Raw genomic sequence first — 11,528 nt, 5'->3', positions numbered from 1 at the left:
ATACACATTTTTTCAGTCAGTATTTAAAACAGCTGGCAAAATAAATTGTTAAAATATGTATTACGTGCTTCTGTTTTTTAATTCAGGAGATTTAAAAAAATCCTTCATTTTATGGGAAGCCCCTCTTGATTCAAGAGAAAACTCAGTTTTTTTAAATGGCTGCTTATTAATTAATTATTAATCAATCCATAAGATAAATCAACTTCAGATTAATTCATTATCAATAACTTGCATCCTTAAGGAGTTAACTTAATTTGYATCTACTCATATTCATGTAATTAAGCGTTTTGATGATTTGGCCGATTAATCGAAAAAAAAAAATCAACTGATTTATCGATTATTAAAATATTTAGTTGCAGCCCTAATATATACTATCTGATTGGCCACCCCAGTTGATTGACTAGCTAGGCCTACATGTGGCATAACCGTGAACAGTTAAAATATATAAGTACACAGTTTTTGATCTTGTTTTTGTCACAAATGTTTTATAACGTGCAATTCTTTATGAATTTGTAAGTCACTAAAAGGGGAATTGGAGAAGATAACTGGGACAAGAATCTCTGAAACTTAACACGTGTTTCTTTATTTTAAATCTAATTGACCTAAACTGATTTATAGTGATGCACGCTTCCTCATTTTGCACAGCAGTGCTTGTAAATGGAGAGGCTTATTTATTTTGACTAATGTGATAAAAGGATGCAAATCAGATGTCTTGTCGATGTTTCATGTGACTAACTAATCTTTGTCCTAAGTTTTTCTACATTGGCACGAGGAAGTCCTCTAAAGTTTTCCTTTAGGGGCTGCAGAGCTCCAGGGATCCCTTGTTTGCTTCTGGCTTGGGCCCCATAATGTGAGGTATTACCTCCCTCTGCTGGACTTTATTTACAGCAGTGAAAACCAAGATGATGTTGGAAACTGTAAAATCACCCAMTCTCTGTTAAACCTTTTAAGTAATCCACATGTCTTCCCAACAGACATCACCACAACCCTAAATAGTAAATATATGGATGTTTATTTGATGCATTTTTTAAAACCTGCAGTGCAGCCTTTTCTTTAAAGCACATTTGTACTGATGATTTTTTTTATTAACAAAACCAGACTCCAGTTTTTATTTAGCTGCTTATATAGGAGAAATCTTTCTCTGTGTGTCAGTGTGTGTGTTCTCAGTAATCTGAACCTTTCAGCTGGCAGCTGTGCTTTCTCCCTGAATAAATGACATTGGGAGAAGCTGATGCCTTCAGTGCTCTTTCACCAGCTCGTAAGGGCACTTGAGGCAACTCACTCATAAAAACAACTAAGCGATAGATTAAAACAGTAAAAGCTACATCTCATTTTAAATCAGGTTAAATGAGTCACAGGTTTGTGTCAGAGTGAAGTGCTGAGAAACATGGCCTATGCAGGGTGCCTGCTGTACCYTGCTGGGATTATTGAAGGACAAAGTCAAGGTTGGTCACAGAGACACGACAGGCCGCTTGGCTGAAGTCATGCGTCAGCTGTTCTTGATGCAGAGCATGCAGACAAAGGTGTTTCTATGTAGGTCTGTGTGAAGAGAGAGACAGGCAGGCAGGCAGCACGGAGGAGGTGAGATGGTAAAATATCTGCAGTGCTGCAAACTTTACTATGAAAAAAAATATTACACTAAACTTGTAAGCAAMATTTCTAGATATGGTAATTAAGTAGGTATCTTCATTGTTTTGTTTTTTAAAGAGTTTATTTGGCAAAAAATAAAATAAAAAAGATCAATTCCTAAACTGGATAGTAATTTATAACAGCTGTAAAATACACAGAAGTTGCACTTTAAAAATGCATAAAATTGGCTTTTTGACTCTAAAATTTAAGATGTTCAAGAAAAATTACATAATAATACCCTGGAAGTCTTTTTCCCCCATCAGAAAGAAAACTATCTAAAACAATGTAGAAAACAACAAAGTCACAACCTAAATAACCAAATCAGACTAAATTAATGGTAAATTGCAATTTCTGTGAAAACGCTAAGTGCTAAATCACCTTGCTGATATCTGTTGAAGCTGAAACTGAGGTGTTAAATCTAAGAGAAGCAGAAAGAGCTAAAAGAGGCACCACCTAAAAGCTTTATCAGGCAAGGTGAAAACATCTAAAATCTAGCTAAAATCTAAGGTAAAAGTAGCAGAAGACAAAAAACAAGCAAAAAAAAAAACAGCAATAGGGGAATATTTGAAATTAAACACTTAAAATAACAAATAAAAAATTAGTATATAGAACAAAACAGCCAAACCTAATATAGAAGCAGGAACGTCAACATCATTTCAGCTGAGGGAGTTAAGGAGTAAACACAAAGCACGTGTCATGATTAGCCAAGCAGCAACAGCTGTGAGAGGAGAGCAAAAACACTCAAATCAAGGACCAAAATGATTGTAACATGAAAACAATTCAAGCTGTCGTTAGTTTCAGTTTTTCTGCAATATATTTAACTTTGCTGTCACTTGGGTGTGTGTTATAAGTGTGGTTACAAACAGTGCAGGTTTAGGAAAGAAAATATGAAGAGGCTGCATTAGCATTATGGTTAATGAGAGGAACACCAAATTATCTTATTGCTTTAATATTATGACAAACCTAATGAATAAGTGTTAATGGAAGCTTACATGAGTCATTATAAACATTCTGACCACCACAGGCTGACCAACAATAAAAAAAAGCTCCTGAATCTTTTTTATTTTCTTTTGGTCTTTTCTCTATTTGTTGCACACAGCCAGTGCTTTCGTGAAATTGTTTCCAGCAATTGTGCTAAAGTAAAGGGAAGTTGGGGGAAAAGTGGTAAATTAAGCTTAATCATATATTCGGTGCCTGTAACGAAGATTAAAGATATCAAAAGTGGGAGGAGGGGGGTTAAAACGTTGTGGTTTTTCAAAACAAAAAGATGTTTTTTTTCCTCCCAAACTTTCAAACAGCCCAACACGGYCTCACGCTTGTTTTCCTAATCTCAGAAAAGCCCTTCCAACACATGGGAGCAGAGGTTCAGCACAGAGAAGACAATCCTGCAGCTAATGCTTGGTTCATCTAACATCTTAGCACTCACTCTGGCTCTGTTTGAATATAAGCTGCTGGGAAGATTAGAATATTGATGCTTTGTGCATGAAGCCATTTGCAAGTAGTGTCAGAGCTCRGGTCAAGATTAACACTTGTGTTCTGAAATCTTTGGAACATCGTGACAAGGAACTGTTGGAAGCTAACGGAAATAGAAAAAAGACTCAAACGAGACTATTCCCCTGAGTCCTGTGTTGTATTTTGTGGCCAAATTTATTTATTTATTTCTATTTTTAAGGGTATAACTTGCAATTTTTCAAAGCATGAGTGTGGTTTTCACAGCATTTGTAATGACAGTTTTTTTTTTACAGATCCACATTATCACGCTTGGTTAACTTCACAAAAATATTTAAAAAAAAGTCCACATGTAAGTAAAACTGAGCTGCTGACATTGTTTGAAAGCCGGTTATAAAAGGAAACAGGAGGTTTAACTATTCTTAGAACATGATCGTGAGCTTTTGACATTCATGAAGGCTTTAGTTGTGCATTGTGCTCATCTGCTGTGCATTTATGACTTGGACAACTGTCTCTCTCTGGCTCCAACATCTGAATAATTTTATTTGCTTTTCTTTCTCCAGTTTAATCCAAACGCAGCTGAGCTGGTTTGGTCTATGTTCATTTTAGTGAAAATTGGAAGTTGTATATCATTTTATATAAATTTAAATGATGGAAATGATTGATATTTTTTAAAAATTTACACAATACCATTAAGTGAATGCTCACGCAGGATAATTATACCCCACCGTGACATGGTGTCACTGCTTCAGGGAGGTGGGATTCCATATCTGGTCTCCTGCCAGCACATTCTTCAAAGCAAAGGTTATGTATCTGCTGCCTGCTCACCACCCCCCTCATATAAAAGGCCATCCATTGTCTGCGGGCAGCTGCTGTTCAACTCCTTCCACCTCCGCAGACATCCTTTTTCAGGTAAAATTGATTTGTGGTGTGTTTAAAAAGTAGGTTTCAGTGCAGAGTTTCAAGTTTAAAATGACCCTCTTTGTGTTCTGGTTTTAGCGGCATGGTGAACTATTGCAGATATTTATCTTATATTTCTGATCCAATGATGAAAAACTACTTTTATTACTTCCTGGAATTTTTAATTAACGTATCCATTTTGGAATGTCATTCTAAAATGTCATTATCATGCACTTCTTCCCTCAGGTGTTTGATTTTGTGAATACAGTTTGAGTGAGGTAACAATTCTACTTGTATTTTCATGTATTTAATATATTTTCTATGTTTTTGGCCTTATGTGTCCCTCTTTGCTGTTTCAGGAGCTCCACACACACGCAGCCATGAATCCCAAGGGGGATAAGGTGAGCCAGTTATGTTCCGCTGTGTTAATCCTCCATGCTCGGACAGAGGACACATTGTCCTCACAGACATGGCAATGATGTGGCCGTGTTATCTGTCAAAGCTGCTATCAGCAYTGTTGAGAGCTTTCCACTTGACTTCATCCTATTAATAAAGCCTTATCTTTTTTATATGTGGCTGCTGGAAGTGGAAACAAGTCAGCCACTTCATTGCTAAATGCACTTTTACTTTGCATTAAACAACTTATAGAGTCATGCTTAAACTAATCAGGGATATGTTGGGGTAAGTTTAACTTAAAAAATGTTTAGGAATTAGAGTTTGGTTTTAGCAAAACTGTTTGTTCAAGATGGATTTTAACATTTTTGATACCTATAAGTTAAAATAACATCAGTACCTGCTCAGTTTGTGATTTTTGAAGCATGAAACGAAAAGAAAAAAATARCCGTCAGTCCGTTTTCTTCCACTTACCCGGGTAAGGGTCGAGGGGGCAGCAGCAGCCTAAGCAGAGTGACCCAGACTTCCCTCTCCCCAGCCATTTGGGCCAGCTTGTTAATAGCTTATTATTAATCGTTATACAGATTATACAATTTAAAACAACTGTTTATTTCCCTYATTTAAAAAAAGAAAAACTATAGTCTACAAGTTGAAACATAGTTCTGCTAYAGGACCAGACTCTGTTTTCCAAAATAACGCTGGAGTGAAGAATGGAATGGATGCGTTGTGGCTGTGTATGGTTCTTCCACATGCCACAGAGACCCACATTCGTTAAAAGAGTAAATGTTAAATTGCTAACATGTCTTGTTTCTTTAGACTTTAATCATCCAATCAAATAAAAGACACCAAAGAGTCAAAAATAGAATAAGCAGTTTGGCAATATTTTCATAGTACATAACAAATGTGGCACAATTTAAGGAAACATAAAATATTTTCAGTATATATTGTTAAAAATCATTGTAACAAAGAACTAATCAAATATATACTGTTGCTTTTGTGATAGTCACTAGAACTACCAGCATTTTCAAACAATTCCTTTTTCTACCAGAGAYTGCCAAATGGCAGTGCTGGGATAATTTGCAACCCATCAGGCCACTTGTTGTTTTGTACATGCAGCCACTCCCAGGTAATGCTAAACAGGGGTGGTGGGTGATATAGTGTGAACGATGTTGATCCGACTCAGATGGAAAAGAAAAAACCCTTGATTTTAACCCATCCTGACATGTAAACATTGCTCAAAAAATAATATTTGATCTTAATTTGGTCTTATTGACTTGTCAAGAAAAAAAAATTGCCAATGGGATGAGATATTTTGACTTAAAACAAGACAAAATGTCCTGATAAGATTATTTTACTTAGGTTAGAAGGGTTGAAAACTACTGAAAACCATCAAAAACCATGAGAAAACATGTAAAATGGGTGTATGAGGGCCGAAAAGCAGTCAAAACCTCTCCTCCTTCTCCCTTTCCTACTTCTTTTTCTCCCTGAGTGTCTGAACCTGACACTACGTCGTCTTTCCAGGACCAGGCTGGGGACGTGGCTTTTTCATCATGGCCTTTTAACGCTGTCGAAATTCTAGTGCAAGGCCATGTATAAAGTCTCTTCTGCTCTCTTTCCAATTTTTTTTACTGTAGCTCTGAAAAGACAGTGGCATCCGTTTATGTTCTTTGCAACACACCACATCTTCAGAGCAAAAACTTGTAAACAGGAGCCCTTGAGAAACAGAGTGAGACTATCGGGCGTGGTGGATGTGTCTGGATTAGCTGCAGGCAGAGTTRCTTCTTTCAAATGTAATGACCTCATTTACATAACACTGGAGGCAAGAAGGGCTATTCACATCTGCCATATGGCAGTTCCCTGGGATTTAAAGGTATAACTGCCAAATGGCAGAGGTCTGGTCACATTCTGAACATACATTGACAATGTCTGTTTTCCACAGCCGAAGTCAAAGATTTCGGCTTCCCGCAAGCTCTCCCTCAAAGTAAGCTATAATATTTCAGTCTTTTATTCAGCCGAGGGCTTTCCAACGATACAAACTATCCATATCTGACTGCGACCTKTTTTTAATCAGATGTTGCTCCTCCAAAAAGCTTGTGAGGACCTGGAGAAGGAGAGGCAGGAGCGAGAGGAGGAGAAAGTTCGTTACCTGGGGGAGAAGCTGCCCCCTCTGCAGCTGTCTGGTTTGTCACTGGATGAGCTACAAGTAAGGCTTGTTGAGGAGGATTTTTCTTGTGAAACAGCAGAAATGATGTTGACTCTTTTCAAAAATGTGTCTTTTTAGAAACTGTGCAAACAGCTGCATGAGAAAATTGACATAGTGGACGAGGAGAGATACGACTGTGAGCATAAGGTGATCAAGCACAACAAAGATGTAAGTCTCATTTTGGCACATCCTGCTTGTTTAAAACAAATACATTATTGGTTTAATTAAAACTTGAACCAGGTGCAACTATCTTTTATAAGGTTTAAAATGTAGTAAAAAGGCTGTTTTGTACCTTTTAGATTCATGAGCTGAAGCTGAAAGTACAGGACCTTGGCGGGAAGTTCAAAAAGCCCGCGCTAAGGAAGGTGAGGGTATCTGCAGATGAGATGATGAGAGCTCTTCTGGGCTCCAAACACAAGGGCTCCATGGACCTGAGGGCCAATCTTAAATCTGTGAAGAAGGAAGACGTCAAACAGGACAAGGTACTAAATCCAGCATCTCGTGTATTTTCTMGTGTGGTTGTTTAAAACTATTTTCAGAGACCAGAAACTGTGGCTACTGTAGCAAAATCTAATTTCTTTCTTCCTTTTTTTGTTATTGTTGTTCCAGGTGCTCACCTCTGAAGTGGGCGACTGGCGTAAGAACGTGGAGGCCATGTCAGGCATGGAGGGCCGCAAGAAGATGTTTGAYACAGGCGGTGGAGCACAGTGAGAAGCTGCAGTCAGAGAAAAGGATCATCTAAAAGCTGGAAATCATTTTTTTATTTCTAACAAATAAGAAAGAACACTTAGCTGGAGGATGCCTGATATTTAGTTATTTTAACTGGAGTGACTCAAAGCATCTTAAGCCAGGCATGTCCAACTCCAGTCCTCAAGGGCCGGTCTTCTGCAAGTTTTAAATTTGTCCCTGCTTCAACACAGCTGATTCAAATAGATGATTTACCTTCTCAGTTTGCCATCAAGGTCTGCAGAGGCCCACTAATTAAGCACTCCTTAGATTCAGCTTTGTTGAACCAGGGCAGCACCTAAAACATGAAGGACACTGGCCCTTGAGGACCAACTTTGGACACCACAGATCTAAAGCTTTGGATTAGTGAAAACCGCTCATTTTTTCAATATTTTGTTTTGTTATGAAACCTTCAGACAAACGATGAATAAACTGATACTGTTTCCATTTTTGATGTTTCAGATCTGTGTTTGACTTTATCATGTTTCACAAAGGGGGGATGGTGAGGAGCTTAGGTGATGCTGAATTAAAAAAAGAAAGGTGAAAAGGCAGGGGCGGCTGAGGGGACAACAGGTGCTCCACTTGAATCACATCCCACAATGTTTAAATAGATCCATGTGACGTGGCTAAGACCATAAACTAAACTGAACGATAAACAAGTACAAAAAAAGAAAGTTATAGTAATCATGGTGGAAATCTTAGACTTTGTCATGTTTTTCCTTCATTCTTTCTTCTAAAACTAAAGGCGTACAAAACATCACAAATGGCTGACATCGTCACCCTAATCATTCCCCTGCTTCCTTCATGTGTCACTGTTTTGTCTGGCTGCTAACACTGTCATTTGAAGTATGACACTAACAATAACGCAGTGTTCTCAGAGAAACCAGCGTCAGAAGGCTTATTACATGCTTTTATGGACTGCTCATGGAAAAAATTTTACAAAATGTCTGCGTCAAAGCAGCTGACACAAATGTCTCCAGCACATCTATTAAAAGATGTGATCACTCAATATGTGTGACAGCAGAAAGACAAAGTCCAAACACTGTGTGGAAGATGGACAAAACGTCAACACGCAGGAAGGAGGCTGTGCAAAAATRAAAAATAAAAAAAAGAAAGAAAAAAGTCAACATGAATTTTGTTTTGGATCCATGTAAAACTGTTAGCCACTAACATAAAAGGATGTAATTGAACAGGGTGTTAAAGTGTTAGTACCACTAGATGGCAGCAAATAGCTACAATAGAACTGTCAAGAATAAACTTCAGTAGTTTAATATAGCAGTGCATACTTGACTCCTATAAAAATAAGCTGGATTGAAGTAACAAAATAATATTGATGCAGATTTGTGAAAGCAAGATTCAGAACTGTCAACATTTGGAGCTGAAGTCCTTCAGAGCTGATCTGAAAACCTGAATCTTCCAGAGAAGCAGCTCAAAGTTCAGTGGATGAGTTCTGAGGAGGTTCTGATCTCCTGAGTGAAGCAGAYCCTGAAGTTCAGATGAGAGTAAAGAAGCCTGATGTGTTCAGGCCTCAGTCTTCTCAGCTCTGATGTTTCAGGACCTCCTGAGCCTCTGAAGTGACTCAGACGAAGGTTTTTCCTCCCAAACTTATAGTCMTCGGACAGTCGAGTCGTCCCAACGTCCAAACGTCCAAAAACAAGAGACAAGTTTTAAAAAGTCAACAATGTCATTAGAAGAAAGTGTGGCGCAGCCATAAGAAGACTGGCTACTACTGTAATCTAAAGGTTGCAGGTTCAATCCCAGGAGGTGTCTTACTGCCTTTAGCTTTAATAAGGGTAAAAATCTTAACTAAACCCAAGAGGGAGCAGGACTTGAACCAGCAACCTGCTGAGCTCCAGTCTCTTTCCTATCCCTCTGAGCCATCACTCAATACAAAGTGTGATGTTCTCTGAGTCCATTTATCTTTTATATTTTAATATGTTTTGTGGTCAAAAAGGACTTAGAAAAATTGGAGACAAACTTGAAGGTTGAGCCTTCGTCAGCAGCTCAGGACTGACTGTAGACATTCAGCTCGGAGGATCCTGAGCGTAGACTTTCTGCTCAGAGAGCTCATCAGGTCTTAGAGGCTCTCTCATCCAGATCTAGAGGACATGAAGCCCTTCAGTCCTTAAAGTCCACCAGCATGTTGAACCTCTGACATCTCAACATGCATCCAACTAAACTGCAGGTTTCAGTCAAACAGCTTCAACTTTTCTCTGAAATGTGAAACGTCACTCCTTCCTTCATTGCACATTGACTAAATTTAATTCTATTAATACATTTTAAATACAACAAATTATGAATTACTCTAAATAAAAATAAAATAAACTCTTTTTTACATATTTTATTAACACCAATTAAACATTAAACAAAACTCAGGAATTGTTTTTAATTGTTGTTCCAGTAAAAACAAAATGTTCACCTTTTTTTGTCAAATTAAACTGTTGAAAAACTTGAATTTACTGTATAAAAATAAATCCAATCACGTCTGAGAAACATCCAGAAAATTCAGATTTAAAATCATCATGCTGGTAAACCTGTGTCATTAAAGGGATAATTCTGGTTTAGCTCTTTGAGCGACATTAGTTTAAAGAAAAAACAGTTTCATGAGCTTACAGCAGGGCCAAGAGAAAAGTGGATTAAAACTTCAATCTCTAAAATTTCTCAGTTTATTCCAACACAACTCCACCCGTTATGTGCTTTGGTCTATTTGTTGCTGTGGTCACACAAGCTAGTGTCAGAAATGAACAGTAGAATCTTACCTACAACATGTACTCTCTTTAATAATTTAAGACTGCTTAAGATCCTCCGCATTATCATTTTATCAATAAGTATTCAATAGTGTTTAATGTTGCTAAGGTATTAAGGTGTTTCATGCAAATTTTATCTCCTTGAAAAAAGACAAAGCAGCCATGTCATCTACGGATTTGCATCATCCACCTCTTTTTCCTCCTGGATTTTCCATAATAGCTCCGAGTAATCTGCAGTAGTCGCTCACCGCCTTTTATCTCATCTCATTATTGATCTTCCTCAACCAGCCGGGAGAGAGAGGGGGCTGACGGGTATTGGCTTTGGACACTAAAGCTTGCCAGAGGTCAACGAGATGCAACCATTAAAGAGCCTCTTTGCTTTAATCAGGTGGAGGCTTTCAAAGAGGCAATGAAAAAAAAAAAAGAGACGGGAGTTTGTGCTTCTGTTCATCTTTTAGCTTTATTAAAATGTTTTCCGTTTGATACACAGCCTTAGTATATTTTAAGAAAGTCGTTAACGTGTGGCTACCCTAAAGTGGAGCCTTGAAGGAGAAAAATGCCTGAAAGCCGCAGCACCAAACATCCCGTGAGCTACTGTTTCACTTTTAAAGGCTTAGAGATTTGCTTTAAATCTCCTCAGTGTTTCACAAACCTCAGAATATAATGAATGAATAAAACTGCTGACTGAACAGAAGGGACAAACTTTGGGCTTTTCTGTGCCTTCATCTCCTCCCTTACCTGTCTGCTCCTCTTTTATCTTCRTCTTCTCTGTGACGCATTGGAGAGGAATCAATACCGAATAATTGATTTGACCAGAACTTAACTTGACTCCACGGTTTTATGGGAAGAAGCTGCAGTATTTTTTAGCTTTGCTTTGCATCTGAGCAGTTCAAAGATGGAGCATACAAGTGTTTGGCTTCAAACCCCTCTTTCCTCTRCCAGAAGGCAAAGATGGATGATAATGTATTTGCCCAAGTCGGTTACCTCTGTATTTCATGAACCACTGAATGAATTTTAATGAAACTTGCAGAAACTAATTATTGGTACATTTTTTTGGTTTGTTTTTTACATTTTATTTTATTTCTATTTCTCTTGAAAAACACCAGATCTTTGCAAACTATTAGTATTTATAAGCTTTAAAATGTACCAAACTAAACTTACCTSTTGGAAACATTAAGTAAACATAAATTAAAATAACATAAATTTGTGTTTGTCTGCAGCTCTTTTTACCCAAACCCAGCTGGTCGAAGCAGATGGAGGTTCGTCCTGATCCTGGCTCTGCTGGTAGTTTTGTTAAAAATGAGTTTTTCCTTTCCACTGTTGCCAATTTGTTAATCAGAATGAGAGACTGATGATGTGAGTATTCAAGGCTTTTTTTGTACAGTGCACTGAGATGTTTGTTGTGACTTGGTGCTATATACGTAAATAAACTGAATTGAATTAAAACTGTGTGAATGCTGAGCAAAAAAGTTGCAACTTTT

General features: G+C 37.8%; 1 protein-coding gene across 2 annotated transcripts; it reads left to right on the top strand.

Annotated features, from left to right (window-relative positions):
* The first annotated feature begins 3,413 nt into the window (after positions 1-3,413).
* Positions 3,414-7,749, top strand: LOC106515141 (troponin I, slow skeletal muscle). Of its 2 annotated transcripts, none has more exons than XM_014004786.1 (8): positions 3,414-3,430; positions 3,831-3,990; positions 4,338-4,379; positions 6,311-6,352; positions 6,443-6,574; positions 6,653-6,742; positions 6,874-7,056; positions 7,184-7,749. In XM_014004786.1, coding segments are annotated over exons 1-8 (753 nt in total). In that variant the 5' UTR covers positions 3,414-3,428; the 3' UTR covers positions 7,286-7,749. The 2 variants fall into 2 exon arrangements, with proteins under 2 accessions (XP_013860240.1, XP_013860241.1); XM_014004787.1 differs by lacking the exon at positions 3,414-3,430 and adding an exon at positions 4,225-4,256 and having other exon boundaries at positions 3,926-3,990.
* Positions 7,750-11,528: the final 3,779 nt, after the last annotated feature.

Source organism: Austrofundulus limnaeus, unplaced genomic scaffold (genome assembly GCF_001266775.1).
Source record: "Austrofundulus limnaeus strain Quisiro unplaced genomic scaffold, Austrofundulus_limnaeus-1.0 Scaffold26, whole genome shotgun sequence".
Classification (NCBI taxonomy): domain Eukaryota; kingdom Metazoa; phylum Chordata; class Actinopteri; order Cyprinodontiformes; family Rivulidae; genus Austrofundulus; species Austrofundulus limnaeus.
The sequence above is the reverse complement of the archived record's forward strand: the minus strand, read 5'-3'. Positions and strand labels throughout refer to the sequence as shown.